Source organism: Rhipicephalus sanguineus, chromosome 1, assembly GCF_013339695.2.
Source record: "Rhipicephalus sanguineus isolate Rsan-2018 chromosome 1, BIME_Rsan_1.4, whole genome shotgun sequence".
In the NCBI taxonomy this organism is placed as follows: domain Eukaryota; kingdom Metazoa; phylum Arthropoda; class Arachnida; order Ixodida; family Ixodidae; genus Rhipicephalus; species Rhipicephalus sanguineus.
The window spans coordinates 310,107,811-310,129,819 of NC_051176.1; the positions used below are offsets into that span (position 1 = coordinate 310,107,811).

Genomic DNA, 22,009 nt, shown 5'->3' on the forward strand with positions numbered 1-22,009 from the left:
GTTTATTGCTTTTCTTATGTGCCCCGTGAAGTTTCCTTCCGTGAACAACGCGGCGAACTGTGGCGTTCTAAGTGCGTCGTGCACGTACATGTCCCAAAAGTTATGTACACGTTCGTACGCACGCATGGAGACACCTTTCGAGTTTATTTTTTCGTAGTAGTATTCGATTATGGGGTCGTGTGTGCTTTCTGTGCACTTAGCGAAGACGATTGTGATCGAACTAGTTATTTCGCTCCGTCGTATGTTTGCGTGCGTGAACTCCGTCAGAACTTAACTATTTCAACTAGGTCTTCAATGTTGATAAAATGCACTGATTAGCTAAAAGCGATCGCGACATTGTTTTTTGTGTGATGCTCGTTGGTCGCGAACGGCGTGCGAGCGTACTTCGATCTACGGGCCAGTATATGAGGTATGGTATTATGTTATGCTACGACGCGTCGATGTGAAAAAACGGAGATGAATTCAGAAATGTATACATCCTTTTGTTGCTTATTTCAACGTGGGCTTTGTCTTTTTCCACCTCGTAGTAATAATGCCATGTAGTATGTTCGCGGTTATCACCTAGTAGCTCAAATAAAAGCTGAGCTACATGAGATTTTTGGAGTGCCACTTAGGACTGGAAAAGAGGCTCAGGCAAAATCTGCCAAAACGAGTTGAAGACGCGTCAAACAGAAGTTTATTTTAGATATAACGTGCCCTCGTGGTACCGATACCGCCGCATGTCTCAAGTTATGACAAAACGCAAGCTGGTCAACGCGTGTACGTGCGACGTAGTGCGCGATAGATCCTCGAGCCCTTTTGGGGACACGATCACTTTCGCGAGATTTTCGCGCCGTGTTGTGCAGCGACTGTTACACGTACTAAGCAGACGTGAGCTGGTTAAGCCGTTAGCAGCGCGGCAGCTCACATTGCATCGCTTTTGTGGCGCCGTGCGCCAGCTGGCTGTTTTGTTCGCGGACGGGGCGAGTTGCGCGCGATTTTGCGAACTTACGTGACCGTATCGCAAATGCGTATGCTCGAGAATACCACTTCAGCTCTTAAGCAAACCTAGCCACATATTTTCAAGCGTTCAATGCAGAAAATAACGCGCACGCGGCGCAAAGTTTCGTTTGCTACCACGACGGTAGCGTTTGTTTACGTTTACGCTGGCTCTCCCAGCGTTCGATTTTGCAATCTTCGGGCAGCTTCGGGTTGTCTCGGGCTTCCCACACACGTGACCAGGACGCTGTTTTCTGTCCCAACCGGAACTAGCTAGCTTACCCTCTGGCTAGCTCTGGCTGCCAGAGAACTGCCAGAAGTCCGAAAATCGAAGAGCCCCAGTAAAGGCTTCGCGCCGCAACTTCGCTGTTCTCCTTTGGCACCGTGCTATTGCGTCCCCCAGCAGTGAAAGGCTACATTTCCAAGAAGAGAACGACACCTCCGACGGCTCTTAAAGAGGGAGACGGCGGTGACACATTCCCGTGCACGATGGTGAGAATTAACCATTGGACAGCATTGGCCCGATATGCCCGGTACGCTCACTGAAGCTTCCAACCTCAAAAGTAGAAAAGTCGTGCCTGACCCAATGGTGTTCGACACAGTAAAGCAATTTGCGAAGCAGCTTGAAGTGTTGCCATTTCTTTACGTTTTGTGCGCAGCATAGGCGGAGAGTACGGGAGGGGGGGGGGGGCTGGGGGGCTTGGGCCCACCCCGGACTGCCTCATGGGGGGGCAGAGCCCCCCTGGCGCCGGCCCAGGGTATTTTTCAAGAGCCCAGGGTCGTCCTGTCTGGCAGATATTTCACAGGAGGCTGTTTATGCCCGCTTCTTTTTCATTTCAGCCATTTAAAGTTCGGCACATGGGCCAGTGACAAGTCAAACATTCAGTGGAAAAATGCCCCTCAAACGGATTTTTACGTGCAGACCATGTTGTGCTGATGAACAACTGAAGCGACGACTTAAGCTATGACAAATTAAAAAATTCACCGGCGATTATGATACTGCCTAATTCGCTGAGCGCAGCCTCGTGTTCGAGCAACGCCAGCTGTGTTTGAAGTTTTGACTATCCGCAGTTGTAGCAATGTAACATTCGTTACATATTGCCACAGAAACTGCCAGCGCTCGAGTGCTACGCACAGTATGTATTAGGGGCGAAGCTCCTTAAGGCGGCACCCGTTCGTCCCTCGTAGTCGTCGTCATCGTAGTAGTCCGTAACAAGTCTTACGCTTTGACATCCAAGGTGGTGCCGGTGGGAGATTTCTCCTGTGCGTTGTTGAACAATAAAAAATTCGCAGCGTGCGCGTTAACTAAAAGCCGAATTCTTCTGTCTCTCATTCCCCATTAGCAGCCATTGGCATGTTCCAGTAGGAAACGTTAGTAGAAGTAGAAGTGTAAGTGTTAGCTAAAAGCCAACTTCTTCTGTCTCTCATTCCCATTAGCAGCCATTGTTTACCTCCAAGGTAGTGCCTGGTGAGATTTCTCCTGTGCGTGATTAAACAATAAAAATTTTGTTCAAAACGCCGTTGATTGATGAAATAAGCCAACGAAAGACGCCAGATGTTTTGTAAAAGCAGAACGAAAGAACGCCAGATGTTTTTCTTAAAGTGTAGTAGTAGTAGTTGTATGTAGCCACCTCGCCCGATCGTCAACGGGCGAGGTGGACCGGCAACGGCGCGAGGACCCTGCCGTACGAGAGTTAAATCACACTAAAAGACATACTTTGCGGGCGATACACTCTAGTGAGCTTTCAACTTTTCGTCTTAATGTACATGATAAAGAAATTATTTCTACGAAAAACGCAAGGCACACCTTGAGCAATATATTTGGTTTTGGGACGCTAAATGGAACCATGAGGCGATGCGAAGCCGGAGCACTTGCACGATCGCGTTCCGTTGGCTTTCGTTGGGCATGCTACCGACCTCGCGTCGTGGAACGCGCGTCCTGTCTTCCCTCTAGCCTTGCCTTTAATTCGCACAGGGCGAGCGGGGAATGCGGTCGCTCTTGGCGCTCTTTCGCTCGGGAGCGGACTTCTTCCTTGCATTTCACCGATCACAAGTGATAATGAAGGGACCACGTAAACCAACAGTACAATAAAAGTTTGATGTTTAATATATACACGATGTTTCACACTCTTTATATTATGTACTGGGCGCATTTCACGGAAGAGTTTCACGGTTTACAGATGATTCCCTCCGTAGCTTCGCCCCACTCATCATCATTCACCCCGTGGATATGCTGTGATTTTTTCTGTGCATTGCAGCTGTCGCGAACAACGTGAAACGCCCACAGCCCCGTTACGACAAGCGAAGCCAGCCGCAGTGCACGTGCCAGCCCTGCATGCGAACGAGCGACAGAGGAAGAAAGCGAGGTTAGAGGCCAGTATCTCGTGATATCGACAGGCTCCGCTTTCGCTCTCTTTCGTCCTCGTTCGCGCTATCGGTTACGACGCCGACGCCAACGGCGATGCCACTCAACGTAGGAACGGACGCCTAAGAGCTGCGCTCCAATTGTCTTGAACCCCGTAGTGAATGGTTTTGAGATCACAAAAATGATACTGAGAATACAAAGCAATCCCGACACAGTCAGTCAGTGAGCGCTTTCGCACAAACTTACTCGCCAATAAAAAAACAGGTAATTTCTTGGTTGCCTACATATTGGTACCCTTCGACATGCCTGCTTATAAAAGTGCTGAGAAAAAGTTCGGCCACCAATGAGCAACTCCATTACTCGTCCAGATTCATAACCGCAGCTTCGCACAAGGTGTAGTGGTAGCAAATGGTATTTGCTACAATCTCAGACTTACTTTCGGTTATCTTGAATTGAACTCACTGGCATATAATTAAAGCTTCCCGTGATAGCGTTATCCTACTGTCTCCTGTGTGGCGCATGTTTTAACAAAGTAAAGCCTAACCCCACGCATTGCGTGAATCGACTTTACGCGACGCGGTCAGCGAAAAAGATCGCCTACGCGACCTTTTTCGCTTCGAGCCAAGAGTTACGAGGTGGATCGATGTCTTTGTGTAAATTGAAAAATAAATCTAGGGTCTTCCACTTACAGATCTTCATTATGAAATCGTGGGCACCTATAAGAGACTAAAGTTACATCAAATTCTATAATTTGGAAGTTGGACTTCTCTCTCACTCTCTGTCTCTCTCCATATATATATATAAAGAGTGAGAGAGAAATGTGGTAGAGCAAGTCAGGCCCCCGCCCCCTCCGGGAAAATGAAAACTCTCCGCCTATGGTGCGCAGTAATCTTATCTGAGCCAATGTTTTCTTCGGTGCGGTCGTAGTCGACAGACCCGTGCCACTGCAGCTCGGCTTGAGTGCCACGACGTTCCACGACAGGGATAATTTGGAGGAGCAGCATGTACATATGTAGCAAGACCCATTCAGATGTCACTGTTAGATTATGTCGCGTACCCCGAACTTACCGTTTCTCCTGGAAAAGAAAAAAAAATGCCCCCAGCTCCCCGAAGGCAATCGTGAGGAAATGCGAATGCATTTCTTGCGCCGAGAGTACACGGCGTAGTAATTTTAATGGCGTAAAGCTGGACACATCGACGCGCTCAAGTGTCTCCCTTTTGGGCGCCTCTTTCAACGAACGCTTCCTACGTGCGTTCGTAATCACCTCAGGGATGTTGCCACCGCCTTCAATGCAGCACAAACGCGTTTAGAACGCGCTGTTTTCAGGCTGTGCCAAGGCAGCACAAACGCCACAAACGCGTTTCAAACGCACTGCATTGAGGCGGTGGCGCAGGGAGGAGAGAGAGCGAACGGCGAGAGAAGGAGCGGCGAAGCACTGCACCTCCCCTCTCCTACACTCTCTCCACACACGCGAGAGCTCCGCCGAGCTCCCGCGGTGCGAGCGCCCTCACACGCCAGAGCGTGCTCCTCCTCTCACTCACTCTCCGCTACTCCGCCCGCACCACCTGCTTCGGTTGCTAGGGGCGAGTATAAGCGCGCGCGCCCGCAGCTGTTGCTATGCGAGAGGGAGTGAGAGCAGAGGGGCGCGCGGACACCGACCGACGTCTGACATAGCCCGACTAAGAAATGCATTCGCATTTAAAACATGGCTGATCCCTCTGTCATAGGAATCGGTATAACGCGAAAGTTGAACGTGTCTTCACAGATGTAGTTGAGCGTTTATTGCGCATTCTTTCGCCCCAAGGGCGAAGGAATGAATGCTACAGCAACAAATTGTAATGTCACGCGAAGAACGGCAAGCTGCTCGAAACTTGCAACGCGCTGCTCAAACAGAAAGGACGCACGGAACCAACATACACAGGATGAGAGCGAACTAACTGTCACATTTGTAACTTATTTCTGCGTGAGCACCGCGCTCCTTTCGCAAAAGCGGCCGCTGTAGTGAGTCAAGTGACCTTCGTGCTCTCAACGCGAGACGTACAAACCACTGCGATCACGAGATAAGCGCACGCACAAGCGAGCACGCCCTGTAGACGCGGGCGCTCGTCGCAACGGCGACGACCTTTCAAGCGCGCTCTTCGAGCCCTTCGCACCATCTCGCTAGTGATAACGAAAACACGCTATAACACAGATCTCTGACTACAGCCACCGGCAAATGGTGTATATAAATAGCTCGCCGTTAGCATTGCGAAGAACGTCCCGTCCGTAGCTGAATCGTTTCGCGCTGCGCGCTGCGGAGCGAGGGGTCCTAAGTTCGATTCCCGTGACGGAACATTTTCTTCTGCTTTTTTTTGTTTGAGCACTGTTAGTCTTTATATTTTACAACGTCATATCCGTGACGGAAATACATCAGTGGAGCCGTGGTGTACCCCGGCGTAAAACACTTTCGCGTTAAAAAATGTTGACCGTGGCTACCACCCTCCCGAGTTGCACCGTTGCTTTCTTGCATTCAGCTGATTAAACATGAAGTACAAAGTTGGAAGTTTATTAGAAAAGTTCAAAAGCAACACTTGCACACAGTAAAACAACACTAAAAACGGTGACGAACAACAACTGCATCAGTTATTGGCCTTTAAAATGGGTTAATTTTGTGAACATCTGCCTCACTTGGACACTGTGCAGGCTGTCAGTTGCCTGCTTGCCAACATGAAACAAGCGCATGTTAAGGGAACAGGGTAGGCCCTATATCCGCCATGTATTTTAGGCGATGTTTATGTACCTTTTTCTCCATAACCGTAGGAGTTACAGCAATTCTTTTACTATCATTGTGATCAGAAGCCTCTCCTCTTCTTACTGAAGCAGATTTATGCTGAAAATTGTAATCCTAATTTTTTGTATATTTTTTACTTTACGTACCTAATTATCACTTAGTAATAGGTATTCGATGTCGCCTTGAACAAAAGCACTTCCGCACGCAATAATAATTCTGCTTCAGTGTAGTCCCTATTAAGTTATCTAACTACTGGCCGAAATCCATGTTCCTAGATACTGCGGTTGCTGAGATAAAGGAACAAAAGTGCAAAAAACGACGTGTTTTGAGATAATCGCGTTTAAAGTAGAAAATGTGCTTTAATATAAAAGTACAGCGAAATAGCGGCAAATTGACGGACCCTTTCAATAGGCACCATCCATATACTCGTCACCAATATCACGTTTTCTTTTGGTGACGACACATCTTGCTTGGCGAGTCTCCTTTGTCGCCAGCTGTGCAGCCCTATTAGCGAGGTACTGTCGACGCAGGTCAATGACGCGTAGGCCCTGCACTATGTAGCGCCCTGGTGAAATTCCAAAGGAGTTCAGCACATTGACCCGCGCTATACTGCCATCAATAAAAGTTAGCACAGCATCAAGAGTGCATATCTTCAATGTTTGGTGTTCCAGGACGTTTTTTGAGCGCGCTCCCACACGACATGATTGAACGACTCGTTGGGGTTTTGAGTTTCCCATGGAGTCATTTAGCAAGTGATTCTGGATTAGCTAGCTGCTGATAAATAAGCTTCACAACCTCAAGAACAGATGCTGGAAGGTGTTCCTTATGAACTTACGGTTCACCATTCAAGTGGGCTTTGTTAAATTTGGAACAGGTGTCGGCGTCTTTCGGGCAAAGGCCGTGGGATGGATTGGTATCCGTTGGTGCCGTGAAAAAATGTGTGGCCCAGACAGTTTTTCACATGTCCTCCAAGCTGGCTATATTTCTATAATGACGAAGCCATAATAGTTTTGGAGCTTGTCAATGATGGCATCTCTAAGACGTACCCGACCAGATATAGATTTCCCATCAGAAAGCTTGATGCCTCTGCTTTCTTTAGTTTTCGCAGTCTTGTGCCCATTCTTTTCTGAACGTGCCCAATGCACTCCAGCTTGCCAACTGTAACCTCTCCATACGGCTTTGATGTTTGAACTGCAAGGAATCCCTTGCTACGTAAGGAATGGAGACATGGCAGGCCACCGCACAAGTTTGGAATTATGTCATTTTTAGGCAAAAAGAAGTCGTACTGAGACAAAGAAGTGACTGATTCTGGTTCAGAAAAGGCTGCAGATTTCTAATTGCGCAAAAAGAAAAAATAATTTTTTTCGATATTTTTGTTTACCCTGTCCCCCTAATGTAATTTTCTGCAACACTCCTCACAAGATGTATGTAGTGGTTGTCCAGTGGAGGGTTGTCAAACATGTGCTCATGAAGGTCAGTGAAGAGCTCTTTACCATGAAATGCATCAAGGACCTCATGCACAATTTCGAGGAGCAGTGACTTAAATTTGATGTTAACTTATTCAGGCGCTCTGCAGTCCTGACCACAGACTCCGATTTCTGAGATATCTTCAATACACTTCCTGATGGGTATGTCAGCCCACCTCTGCCTTTTCGGTCAATGAGTGAGTATGTGCTCCCTCGTTCTTTTGTGAGCAGCGCACTTGTGCAGTGCTCAGAAGTCAGTTTTAATAAGGCTAGTTTATGCGCTACATATCCTGCCATGTAAGCTGCAATCCGACCACCACATTCACTAATGGAGCCGGGAGCTATAATATAGTCATGGTCAGCAGCTGTGTTTTGGGACTGTCGAACAGCATCGCTGTCTAGGAGTGGCTTCCTTTGTGCTGATATATTAAGACAAACGTTCCCAGTTCAGGGGAGTACTTACTTGGAGTGCCTGTTCCACAATGCTTTGTGGACTGCCTTTCAAGCGGATGCTTATTTGCTTTGCCTAGGCCATCTAGAACGGACACTTACTCTCTTAGGAGGATATCCTCCTTAGTTAATGCTGATAGAACTGATTAAAGTTCAGCGTTTTCCTTTTGCCGCATGCTCATGTGCTGCCCTTCTCAGCCATGCCCAAAAGAAAGAGACCCAACAGTGTGTTGATTCGAGAGTGGACGCTTAACTTACCACGCTGAAGAATAAAGGGAGAGACCATATTCTGCGGACAATTCGGGCAAAAGAACAGTTGCACGGCCATGTTCAACTGGTGGCGCCTTTGTGCCATCATAAACAATAACATTTTTTTTGCTTTCCTGTACAGGTCGCGAACGTCTTTGTTTTGAAATTATTTGCAGTTATGTAAAAATTTATTGTGCCTACAATTACTGCGTTATATATAGGCCTAAAACGTGTTTTGCCTGCCTATTTTTGGCGCCTGAAGCGTTGTTTTGCCTGCTTATTTTTCGTGCCTAAAACACGCTTTTTAAGGCCTAAAAATCCGACCTGTAGTGATAGGTAGTGATAAAATAGTGATAAAGTGACAAGTAGTGCGATCAGGGTCGAGTTAATCGAAGCGGATGCAAAAGAGACATACGCGCACGCGTGTGGTCGGATCGAGTTCGTTTAGGATGATATGAGGACGGTTGCAGCGAGTCTGCGTTCGACGAGCTTCGATCGGGCTTGGAACGGATCAAATGAGTGTCCGATCGCGCTCGATCCATTATTAGGTTCGATAAGGGTTGGGTGTAGTTTTTATCAATCAATCACATTTAAAGGAGCACTGACAAAACATTTCGCATCTTGTTTTCTCTGTTGCAATAAGTAGCTTATGACCCACCGATCACTGCTGGAAACCTCGTTTTCACGAGCGCGCGTGATGTCAACTGCGGGAGAGAGCACACGCATGGAGTATGGCACACGCTCTTAACGCTTGTTGGTTGTCTACACCACGTCAATGTCGCGAGGTTCCGCGCGCAGTTGCCGGACACGCTCTTTAAAATTGAAAACGATACTAGATACACACTTTAAAAGTACGTTCTAGGCGCCTTTGATATTTTGTATATGCATGTGTGTGTGCCCGCACAAGTTTATCTCACGAGCTATCTCGCCTTCTAAATTTTGTGTCAGCGCTCCTTTAAAAGAGGGGGATTCTCGGTTTGAAAAGGTTTGCATGAATTCGGGATTTAAACACTGCAGGTTTGCATGTTACGGCACTCCAGACGTGACACCACACGTCAGGCCACATCGTTCCATATACGTCGTACCCCCGTGGCCGTCACTTAGACGGTGCGGCAATGCTTACGCACACTTGGACAGGAGTTCATAGTTTTTGGTGTGACGGCTGTGTGGCCTCAGTCAACGCTAAGGGAAAGGCACGGCTGTATCCGTGCATCTAAAGCAGGGGTCTCAAACTCACCTCAGCTGGTGGCCCGTAGTCATGGACTTCAGTCCCGCAAGGGCAGGGACAGTGAAGAAGGTTGGAGGGAGGGGCAAGTCTGAACAAAATGTTACCTAACGTTGTCATTTGAAAGAACGCCTTTTCCATATCTGATATATGGTTCCTTTCCGAAGGAGAGAGAGAGAGAGAGAAATGTTTTAATGAAAAGCTGGAGATGTTTGCCTGGCTATTCGCCTGACATGCTACTCCAGCTGCAGGGCGATGATTATGATATATACACTGATAACCACACACGCATACATAGACTACATACAAAGTTTCGGTCAGGCATGTGGCCCTCAAGAAAGTCAGCAAAACAGGTGCTGTTTTGCTATGGGCCCAGAATGTGCCGCACTTTTAAACACGAGTCCTGTTGAAGGTGCAAGGCCGCCTTCAGAGATCGTCTGTCTGTTGCGTATCGCCTGCATTCACAGAGAACGTGTTTCAGGTCTTCAAGGACGTTACATTGAACGCACAATGGTGAGTCCGACAACTTCATTTTGTTCTTGAAGTAATGAGTGTAGGCGACGTTTAGTCTGATGCGGTGCAAGCATGTTTCCTCTTGTCTGTTGAGGTCTCGCGGCATATCGAAGGCGCGCGATGGATCAATTTTATACTGGTGATTGGCATCTGTCTAGAGGGATTGCTGGAAGCGCCAAGCATGTGCCGATACGAGTGTCGCCACGTCTTTTCTCGAGAAAGGCATTTCAACCATTTCTCTCGAGGCGTCATGTCCAGCTTTGGCAGAGTCAGCAGCCTGGACGTTGCCTTGCATTCCGCAGTGGGCAGGTATCCACTGTAGAACAATGCGGTGATTCAGTTCGCAGGCTTTCTTGCATAGGCGTTGGATGTCCATTACGAGCTGTTCCTGCGTGCTTGGGGACTTGAGAGACTGCAGCGCCGATCTTGAGTCGGTGAAGATGACCCAAGACTCGGTTGTCTGGTCTACGATATAATTAAAAGCAGCCCGTAGTGCAGCCAGTTCGGTGGCTGTAGATGAAGTACGGTGGCCGAGAGTGGCAGAAATGGTGACATTGGCAGACGGAATCCTAGACCCCAATGGCAGATAACGTAGGCGTTACAGAGCCGTCAGTGTAAATATGACGGTGAGCAGCTGTTTTCCACGTGCTGTAGAGTGAAATATGTTAGTGCTGGTCCGCACCTCTTGTTACTGAACCCAGGCACGAAAGTGTCAAGGGGATTGGACATCAAGTTACGAGAAACATATCGATACCGATCTCCGGAATGACTGAAATTTGGACACCGATTCTGAAATATACAAGTTTCGTTGCATGGTTATGTTTGAACCACGGTGTAAGAATAAGTTCGGTGATTACTCTGCCGCCAGCGCCGCGTCCAGATTGTGTTCGGCGCCTTGGCTGTTTCCTTTTGGCTGCGACAGGTGGCGCTCACAGACGGGGGCCGATCCGCGCGTAGTAGGTTATTGCTGCGGAGCCTCGCTTTTTTATTACGCTCGATATACTTATGTACATAGATGTGAATAAATTAGTACACTGGGATTCTGCAGTAACGAACTCGATTTTCTAAATGTGTATGAAGATTATTTCCCAACAGCGTTCTTGTCATGTAAATGTTCAGACAGCAGCAAAAGTTGGTCTGGAAAGCGGTCGCATTTTGACGTGACCGCGTTAAAGAGCTCGTTTCGCAGAAATTCCGGTGTCGGCGGCTTCGGCGTCTTTGGTTCTGAGCGAAAAATCAGCATTGGCCGTGAGGGAAATTCGAGGTAGTTGCAATAAGGATAGCAGCTCGAAGGCGTTTGCGGTTTGGCCTACCTTGCGGCAGTCTCCACCGTAGAGCGAAGGCACGCTAGCGATAAGGAAGGCGATAGTGTGCGCGCATGCTCGTGTGTGTTGTGAGTGTGTGCTCGCGCGCGTGTGTGTGAGCGTGTGTATGCGTGTGTGTGTGCGTTTATGTGTGCCTGCGTGTGTGTGAGTGCATATGTGCTTGCGCGTGTGTGAGGGCATGTGCGTGCGCGTGTGTGCATTTGTGTGCGTGCGCGCGCGTGTGTGCGCATTTGCATGCGTGCGTGCGTATGTGTGTGCGTCTGTGTGCATGTGCGTGTGTGCGTGCGCGTTCATTTGTGTGCGTGTGTATTTCGTGTGCGTGCGTACGCGTGTGTGAGCGTGTGTGTGAGTGCATGCCTGTGTGCGTGCTTGTGAGGGCATGTGTGTACATATGTGTGTGCATTTGTGTGCGTGTGTGTTTATGTGTGCATGTGTGTGTTTGTGTGTGTGTGAGTGTCTGCGTGCGGATATCGCTGTTGCGCCCTAGTTGCTTCGTCAAAAACATCAAAAAACATCGTCACACAAGTTTCAACCAATGTATCACGAAACACGCGTTCTATTAAGAACTTCAATCGGCACGCGACCCCTGCCAGTTTTGCGGTTAGCGTCTCGCATTTGCTCCATTTCGGCCTCTGGCAATGTCGGCTACATGATATGGTGTGAAGAAAGCCGCCTACGCGGCAAGCCTATAAAGGCTTTCGCCTGAATAGGCGTGCCGCGTTTACAAACGTAATAGGCGTGCCGCGTTAATAAAGAACACGTTTATTAAGGCTTTCGCCTTAATAAACAGTGTTGTGTCGGAAGCACCGTGGTCGGAAGTGTGCCTGCATTGTTGCAAAGTGTCTCCGGACGGTGACGATGAACCGCAAGAGGCATCCAAGGAAGAGAAAATCTTGCCTGACGACATCAAGTCTGGCAAACTAACATAATCACGTGAATACTGTGAACGTAAAAAAAGACGTGACTGCATCACAGAAGTAGTAGATATACAATGATTTCTGTTCACTGATTATTCTACAAAACATGTTTCTTGGTCCTAATAGGCATAGATGAGGCCGCTCTAAAAGTGGCATCCGAATTTAAAACAAGAAATTACCTTTCCGGCTTGATGAGGACATGAGGCACACAGGCCACTCACACTATCAGTGTTGTGTTCAGAAGCCTCCTGTTCGTCACGTGGAGGAGGCTCGTCGCTGCAGAAGTCAAAGCGCGGCCTCTTGCGTTGCGTGCCCGCTGATTCAGCATCGCCATGCCATGGAGTCGCTCTGTCTACGTGCAATAAATTTGGCGTACATTCAGCGGTCCGCGAAGGCACTTCCGAAGCAGCTGAACCTTTTGGCCCCCGTCGCTTCCGAGAAGTCGACACTAGAGCCTGCCGTTTTCGCGGAGGTTTCCTGGTTCTTTGCTGCACGGTCAGGTGTCTTGGGAAGCCGTGGAATATGATAGGCACAGTATCCGAAGAGAGCGTCGGTTTCTTTCGGGCGTGCAACAGAACGTTTCCCTTGTACTCTGCATGATATGTCGCAGAGATCGGTTCTTCCGGGAAATGCTTCGCGCACACATGGTCAGTGGGCTCCAAAACTCTGTCTGCTCTCGGAATCTCCCGTCGCCACTTATCTAAGCGCTCTAGTTCACGCGGTGCCTTTAAAAGCGACACGCGCTCCGTACAAGTCCTATACCCCGACCTGCAATTCGGGATAAAACATTTTTTGCCCATTTCGAGGCGCAGCCAACGACAAGACCACTAAAAAGCACTCGGCATCATACACGGCGTCGAGGTATACGTGCACTCAATCACAATACACGAATCGGCAAAACAAATGCACTGAGGGGGCTCTTAGGCACAAGGCAACGCGTTTATAAATCACAGAATGCCATGCACACAAAGCTTTCAGGAAGATCTTTCTTTTCGCGCGAATTCCAGAATGAGCGCCGCGCGAGCCCTTGAGACCCTTGAGACCCCATTCTGTAGCGCCATCTCAACGCGTGTCGCGAAAACTACTCGTGGCTCAAGGTCATCGGCGAACACAATCTGCGCCCACTCCTCAAGCGGAGCGGCGAGTGTCAGCACCTAACTTATTCTTACACCGTGGTTTGAACTCATGGTGACCGCATGGGGTGCCTCCCGAAAAAAGTGCTCGAGACCAGTCCCATCTCTGCAGCTTGCCGGAACAAAGCGTTATTAATTGCAATAGGCGAAAAAATAATAGCACCATTTAGCAAAGTCACGAAACTTCGTTCCTTCTGAAGCCTGGTGCCTCCAGCGACCGGTCCGCGTGTTTGAGACCCCTGATCTTAAGAGCCTTGAGCACCGCACGCATGCAAGGCCCATGCAAGGTCCCAGAATCTTCGTGAAAGGCCTAATAAACTTAAAATAACACAGTGGGCAAGCCAAGCCTCTGTTCGTCATTCACTGGGTGGTCACAGCCAAGGAGGTTTCAATAAAACTTGCTGGAGTGGAGGCCGCCTATACTAACCACTGGGCCGCAGTGAAGCTATGGTGGCTAGAGGGGGAAGTGTGACGGGCGAGAGCGGAGGGCTCTACGAATTCCCAATGAAAGATGGCGGTCACACCAGGTGGCGCTACCTGCGCCGTAGGTGCTTGCGGCAGCATTTACCTGCTTTGGGTATGGCCGCTAGACGTTAGTTTCCCTTGTTTCTAATAATCGCTTATACCCCGCGCCCGTGCTGTAAAGGCGCTACGTGTTTGTTTCGCTAAGAAGCATGTGTTGCAAATTCTTAGCGGTGTTAAAGGGAAGCTGAAGCACTTTTTGAAAAAAATGACATTGGAGTGTATAATCACACTTTGCTACCTGCCGAATCCGAAAATCGATGTGATAGTTCCCTAAAGTGAACGTAAATATCGTTTTTTGCCAAAAAACAGCGGCCGCGGCCGGATGGCATCTTTCTCGAGGCGCCAAGCGAACGCGATTCGTCGGTTTCTCTGTGACGTCATTGTCGGTGATCCCCTGTCGTCTGCAACGGCAGCTCCATTGCAAACACGCAAGACGACCGTCCACACTGCGCTCGCCCCATCTCGAATTTCGTCATTATGGCAAATTCTAATCCAGCTGAAGGATTTGGATCGTCTCCGTATTTATTTGAACCGGCGGCCTCTGAAGCAAGACAAGATACCGCACACTGTGGCGAAAGCCAGGACTCGGGCTCCACAAACGGCGAGGTGTCGACATTTACACGTGTTGGAAACTTGAACTGGTACGTATGCATTCGTACGCTGCGACATTTTCGATAAGGAACAAGCGCGCATGCTGCCTTGATTATTGAGGGGTCTTTTCGATCATGAAAATCGATCGCATCATTAGCGTAGCCAAGAATATGTACCCGCATTGCACCCTTCGACTCGGCATGCAGTGAGGGCTGCAGGCAGGGATGTATTGCCTTGCCTCGTTGGGATACGCACACTATAGAGAACCGAAATTTCTGGGTGTCGAGGCGCGTGCCCGGTGTGTCATCCGCTGGCTACACAACTGAATCTCGCCGCGTCAGCTGTTCCGTCACGACATGTGCGCGCGCTTGGCGACGAATGCATCATGCGTCAAGCCTAGCTGTATTTTGGCATCGTGTGTAGAGTAGCGTGTACGTGTAGTATCGTTCTGTTAGTTCCCTGCGCCGTGCTAAAGGCACTGGAATGCTATTTGCGCTAGATCGAACGTTTGAGGGAAAGTATGGGGGCTAGTGCACCGTTGTCTCATTTTTATGCTGCCTTTGCCGAAAATTAACTTTTGTGCTATTAGAACGTCGGGCGCGCGAGAACTGGCTGAGTAAAGCACAGCAACGACACGTTGCCAATATCCTCGTGACATGGCATGCAATCTTCATTCCATCACTTCGTTCGGATACTCGCGAGTTACTGGGAAATGACGCTTTTTTTTTTCGGAACATAGGTGTTCATGCATGCAGTGCATCACCATGCCAGTGGAAGAAGATTGCTGCTGCTGTCAGGAAATAAATGAAGTGGTGCGCAAGCAGAAGCTGCCAACGTGTATAGCCACAACGAAGAAATTCAAGCAGGTGTGCCTGAACAGAACGGTACTGCAGGTGGCACTTGCCCAACGTCATGCACCTAAATCAGGTAACAAGTACTCCAAGAACAGGTGAGGGGACAATTAGCTGCATGCACAGAGTCACTAATGCAAGGTAATTATTTCAGGAGTCAGAGGTACGCAGCGTACAGACAGTTTGCGTACTGGATATGGAAGCGGCTGGGTAAAAACAACCGGCGCATACTACCGAGCTGTGTTGTGAGTGCCATTCGAAAAAGCTACCCCTCAGAAGATGGAACTTACACAGGTTTTCGGCACCTGTAAGCCATTGTAAAAGTAAGTATTTATTTATTTATTTATTGAAAAATACCTTACATGCCCGAAGGCTTTGAGTAAAGGCGGTTACAGTGAAATCGGAAGTAAACTTATAAAGAACAAGTATACAATGCAGGTTAATAATAACAACAAAATATGGCACAACAAAATTAACAATGCAATAAGTCAGCAGCACGTAAAACATTCATGACATTCACCGATACCGAAGATATTTTCTTTGGTATCCGTGAATATTCTGTAAACATTGCAGTTACAAATGCTTGTGGTGTACTGCAACTCACTTTTGTTATGTAATTGATAAATTCAACTTTTGTGTCTGTTGGTAATGTGTTTGGTACATCTAGGCAATACATATATTTTTTTTGAAAAAGTGAAAGTGACTGTCACCTATTTCTCTTTTAAGGTTTACAAATGAATGCTGCTCTGCAATGAAGAAAGCAGAACCTTTATGGCCCAAACGATGAAGTCAGGGGCGTATGCAGGGGGTGGTGCACCAGGCCCATGCACCCCACCGTCGAAATTTTTTTCTCCCATGAGATATAGAGCGCAACATGACACTCGACCACATTTTCCTGCCTCGCACCCCCCAGATCAAGGTGGTTCCACCCACCACCCCCCAAAAAAATTTCTGCCTACACCCCTACATAGATGAAGTACATAACGTGTGTTCCATTACGGTTGCCAAAAGTGGCATCATGCACCCTACTGTGATGCTCAGCTCAGCCACAAATGCCTTTTAATGTAATGCTGTAGAGCAGGGGTTCTCAAGCATGTTGGTCCCAGGGAACCCTGCCGAGCTCCACTAAGTGCCAAAGAACCCTCACTTCCCCACCCGGCTTTCGTGCAAGTTGCACATAAGTGCAAAAAAGGCACACCAGACAGAGAGACAACGAAGACAAGTGCGACTTTCAAATGTGCCTTTATTACAGAAACACAAATATATACGCCTGAACACACATGTGTCTGTTTTCTTGATTTGATTTTTACTGTGTTAATTTTCTTTTAAAGGGGCCCTGCAACACTTTTCGAGCTTGCTCAAAAAGCGCTGCCGATCGGTAGTCGAGGCTCCCGAGAACACGCGAGCCAAATATTATAGCGATGCGCACGGCCTGGAATTTACAATAAATTCTCAAAGTCAGCTGAAAATCGCTCCCTCTTCTCTCGACAAATGATGTATTAGTCCGCAAAATATGACGCGATTGTCGGCAGTTCCACCATTGGCTGATGTTATAATCACGATAACACCCTCATTATTATTTTCGTTGTTAATTTTGAGTTCAATAAGTAGATAATATGTATGTTTATATTATGTTATCGCTTTAAAAACACCGAACAAACATTAATATTAGCACTTCCGGTCTCACCGACAGCTCGTCTGCTCGTAGTTGCATGGTTCCGTTTTCTTCGCCATGCGCAGTGCCGAAAACGTTAATATTTCTGTGCATTTGACCATCGCTGGTTGCCGTTGAGAGTGGCAGCCGTTCGAGTGTTGCCTCGTCAGCTGAGAACTGCATCGTCGGCACGTTCTCACGACCGACCGAGGCACGGGCGCAGCGTGTCTCCGATAACAATGCTGGCGTCCGGTATTGGCGGCGCTTCGGGGTCGTCTGCCAGTGCCGTCTTACGAGGCGGTGTATCGGAGTATGGGCCGAAACCGATCTCAGCTGTCATTCGTTCCAAACGTGCGCGCACGTTTGCTTCCATGGTTGGCAGAGCGATGAAAACACTACGGCGTTCGAGGTGCACACCCAACATTACCAAACCGACGCGCAGTTTTCAAGCACGCGCGATACACAGCGCGATCGACTCCGCTCGACGAGAACGACGCAAGCCGACCGGAAGTGGCGGCACAGACCACGTGGTTGTGCCGAGACGCCAGAGAGAAAAAAATGAAAAAAATGCCGCCGGCGCTGACGTCGCCTCCTCGCACCTCCGCCCTCCTTCCCTCCCCTCACGCCGCGCGCAGCTTTCCGCGCGCTCGCTGCGTTGAGTTGAGAGAGAAAGCTGCGGAACGTGATCTCTATAATTTGGTAACACCACTTAGACTTGACGGATTCGAAAAATTTTTGCGGCATATGGCTCGTGAAGAGTCATACATCAATAATGGGACTATTCCAATATAACAAAGAAAGGTGTTGCAGGGCCCCTTTAAATAGGTGCCAATGTATAGCAAGCTAGCTACAAGTTAATACGTATGCATGTTTACCAGAGAAAATGTATACGTGTATTCGCTGTATTACATGGTCGCTTTGTTTCTTCCCTCAAAGCTGTCCTGTAAATTCCTTGTTACATTGTATTGGACCGGCCACCACGTCAGGCTATCGGTCCAAATAATCATTGTATTTTTATTATTCTGTTCATGAAAAATAAGTTCCTTTGATTGAATGTTTTATTACAAGAATAAAAACAGCATAATGTGCTTCATTGTTCCAAAGTGATAAAATTTGTTTTCTTGAAATACACAAGCTTTTTACATTCTAACACTCACACAGACGGGCAAGATAGTCGGGCGCGATATGAAGGTAATCGCGCGAGTGTCGACCAAGAGCGAGAACAGCGCCACGGCCCAGAATTCATTCTTGAGGCGAGGAAGGTAGGAGGCAAGCCTCCCTCACTCTTTTTGCTGTTTCTTTAAGCCGGGTCACTGCAGTCCGAGAAAAGTGCCTTTTTATTTATTTTTCATTTTTTGACTGGCTTCTAGAGAAGGTGGAGATGGTTTTTCGCTCATCGTATCCTTCGGTATTGTCAGGAATTAGACGTCCTGAAGCTGCGTCTGGCAGCTGCAATGCGTCGCTGCTGCCGAGGCAAACATAAGCTTAAACAGAGAGAAAGGGTGGTGAGTTCGTCGTGGGGGTTATTGTCGCAGCATGCACAGCCAACGAGGGAGTGAGGAATGCGAAATCTTAATTTTTATCCTTCCTAAACGTGCCGCTAGGACCCTGAAACGCTTGTCAGTTGACGCTCGCGCGATCACCTTCCAATCGCGCCCTACTGTACATATCGAGGTGCAAGAGACTCCTCTACCATGCATTTGAATTTCATTCACCCACAAGCCCAAACTAAGCAAAGTCGAAACATGGAGCATTGGTGTAACTGGCTTCAAATTTTAGACTAGAATGATTAATCGTACCGAAAGTGCAATGAAACACTGTTCTGACTAGAATACATACGGTTGTACAGGCATACACACTGAACTTTACCATTGAGAAACCAGAATAAAGAGGGATAGAAAACATCTAACCCTATCGTTACCAGCTATCATCTCCCTCAGTTTACTTCTATGTTTGGGCACTTGTTAGCGTATGTCTCTGCAGCAAAGAAAAAATACAAACAAAATTGCTCTCCCCTGCCATGGCCTGAACGTCCCCCAAGTCTTTTGATAGCTGACCCACACTCATAGGGCACACATAAACTCAGTCCCTCATTCACATATTTTAAAGGGACACCAAAGAGAAACAATGAATTGGTTTCGATTGTAAAGAGTGCTCGAGAACTCTTGTATCGTTTAATTCACCACCATAGGTTTATTATTAGAGGAAAATCAAGTTCAAGTTTCATTTTTAAATTTCGCGCCGTACTTTGTAATATTGACGTAAAGGATTTCAAGAGCATCTATCGTATTTTGGCGCCACTGGTTTGACAAATTTCCTCAACACGTTATGTCAAGTCTCTGGCTTCTCAGAGGATATGTACTTCATTTTTAACCGATTAGGAACTACGTAGGCCCTATGGCGCCCTTCAAAATAGGTGACGTCATGGCAATGGTACGGGAATTTCAGTGGTGTCGCCAACTCATTTTTCTTTTTGAGCGTTTTCTCGCTTTTTACAGCAAGCGTGGCGTTTTTGGTATCTTGGAAGACTGCTTTATTAATGCGAGAAAAATCGTTTTCTCTTTAGTGTCCCTTTAAGGCAGATCTAAACTCAGCCCCTATGCCCATTTTCCTTAAAATCATGCAGCAGGCTGGGCACAGGCCAGTCTGTCTATGCAGCGACAATTCCTTGTGCTCCATAAATGGGTATTAACCTTAAGGGGCCCTGCGACAAAAATTAAGCGCTGCGACACAAACGCGAGGCATCTTCCGGTGTGCCTCTGTAAGAGGCGCGCGGTGATTGGAACAAACACCGACATCATCGGGAGAGTGAAATGCGAGAGGGAAACGTTTCTCGTCGTTTGTCTGCTCGAGTTTTTCAACTTTGAAGACTATAACTGCTCTCTTAGTGCACCCCATCTGCATCATTCTTTTTGCTTTCGTCTCGGCTTTCATTACTACACGTATTTCATTCCTAAAAAGTTAGTTGCAAAAGTGTCGCAGGGCCCTTTTAATAAGCAAGTAGTGTCCTGCACGTGCTACACACTAGGCTACATATTAAATCTAGTCATTCTTCTCTGGACAAGTCATCTTTCGAAGCCTGGGAAAACAGCTGCTCAAAGGTGGTGGAGTAACGTTTTCACCCATCCTCTTTGCACCCGGGCTTCATGACTGCTGCCATAACACACTCCAGTAGGGCTTGCCATACCCTACGTGAAATGTAGGAAGATTAAACGACTTTCTTGCACATAAACCTTGGTTAACCTACCATGCGTGGCCTCTTCTTTCACACGGCACAACTGGTTCACCTCGCCTAGCTTTCGGGTACCTCACATTCCACCGGAAAGCACCTTCCTTCGTGCAGCCTGCCGCGTTTCACTATTTTCATTATAATGAAGTGCAGCAAGCTGAGTCCTGAAAAGCAATGCCTCACAGTTATTTTCGTAGATGATCAAAGCAGACAAACAATCAAAATTAAGGGTTAATAAGTACAGACAGGACACATTCTAACTAGAATTAAGGTTGATCAAGTTGAACAGTGCAAACAGAGTGCACACACACAAAATTATACTTATATGTGGTAAGGCCTACATCAACAGAGATGCTTTTGCTCAGTGATCGAGTGTTTAACAGAGCTGTGTATCAGCATTATGCCAGGTTGCATTTATAAGTGCGCTGTCAGACCTCTGTCTATGAGACTTCACTTTCTAGCATTCAAACTTGGTTTAACGTGGAGATGTGCTCGCACATGAGCAATTAGAAGCTTTTCACATTAGAAAAAAATGAGGTATCATCACATGGCGAACAAATCTTTTAAAAACAATTGCATGATTAGCTTTCTTTCTATTGTAGTTCCATAATGACAAAGGAATGTGTCACGCATGGTGCAGTCTGCACACCTGCCTTGATTGTGTATGTGGTGCTTTTAGCTTCTGATAAGCTTCAGCCGAATATTTACATGTACTGCCCGTCTTGCTGTCCAGTACACAGTTTCTGTTGGTACATGCAAAAAAAAGTAAGACATTTTATGCAGGGTGAATCAAAATCAATAGTGCATCTTTGTTGCAAAGTTTAGTTTTTGCTGAAATGAAAAACTGTAATGTAAGGGCCACCTTTGGGCTCCTTACTAGTACTCACAGAATAAAGGGCATTAGTAAAACATTTACCTCGCCTTCATTCCTTCATAGGAATACTGGCAGAACTTTGGAGCAAAGTGTATCAGAAGGCTGTGGAAAACCTCGACACCATATGTTTGAAATGATGTCGAAAGCTGGGGCATGTCAGCAAGCAGTGGCTTTGCCCCGCTATATCACAGAGTTTCGTGAAGGACTTCGAGTCTGTAAACAAACTAATTCTTTATAAATTAAGTTATCTGTACCGACATTTCTAAATGCACAGCGTGACAAAATCACCATGAAGTGCACAAAAAGGAAACAGAAGAAAAAGAGCGCAGTCTACCAACTCTTTTATTCTGCTTGCAACAATAATACAGCGATAGTCTGCACCCTTCTCTATGTGTACTTTTTTGTGCACACTGTGATAAACCGTGGTCACTAGCTTGCAAAGAAAGTGCTTTGTGATAACACGACATGCAGGATTAACCTGTGGATTGCTATTCACTTTGCACCGATCCAGAGGCTCATGACATAACAAAAGGCCTACTATGTCCCGATGAACGCTTCCAGTCAGCAAAACATGCTTTCTGCGTTCGAAAGCTTTCACAGAAATTCATGTAGACTTTTGGAATTATGCTGCAAATGGGTGGATGAAAATCCACCCCTTCCATGAACGTTGCTGGCTTCTGCAGAAGTGATGTGCAATAATTTTGCGGCTACATTTAGTCAAACAGAAAAATAGCATAAAATGTCATATGCTTCCTGGATATGTAGGTGATGTTGATACAACACTCAAAGTTTTGCTAGGAATGTATGCGCAAGATGTTGCAGTATTCAAAACAGAAGATGCTTCCTGTTAAGACTAAGTTGCCTCCATCCAGCCATGCTTTTGGTTCAATGTC

General features: G+C 47.3%; 1 protein-coding gene across 1 annotated transcript in view; it reads left to right on the forward strand.

Annotated features, from left to right (window-relative positions):
• The window catches only part of LOC125757540 (uncharacterized), a 53,760-nt gene that overhangs the window by 27,465 nt on the left and 4,286 nt on the right, over positions 1-22,009 (forward strand). The window contains exons 3-4 of the mRNA XM_049413112.1: positions 1,382-1,470; positions 6,027-6,079. Of these exons, the coding sequence (XP_049269069.1) occupies positions 1,382-1,470; positions 6,027-6,079 (142 nt within the window). The remainder of the gene's footprint in view (positions 1-1,381; positions 1,471-6,026; positions 6,080-22,009) is intronic.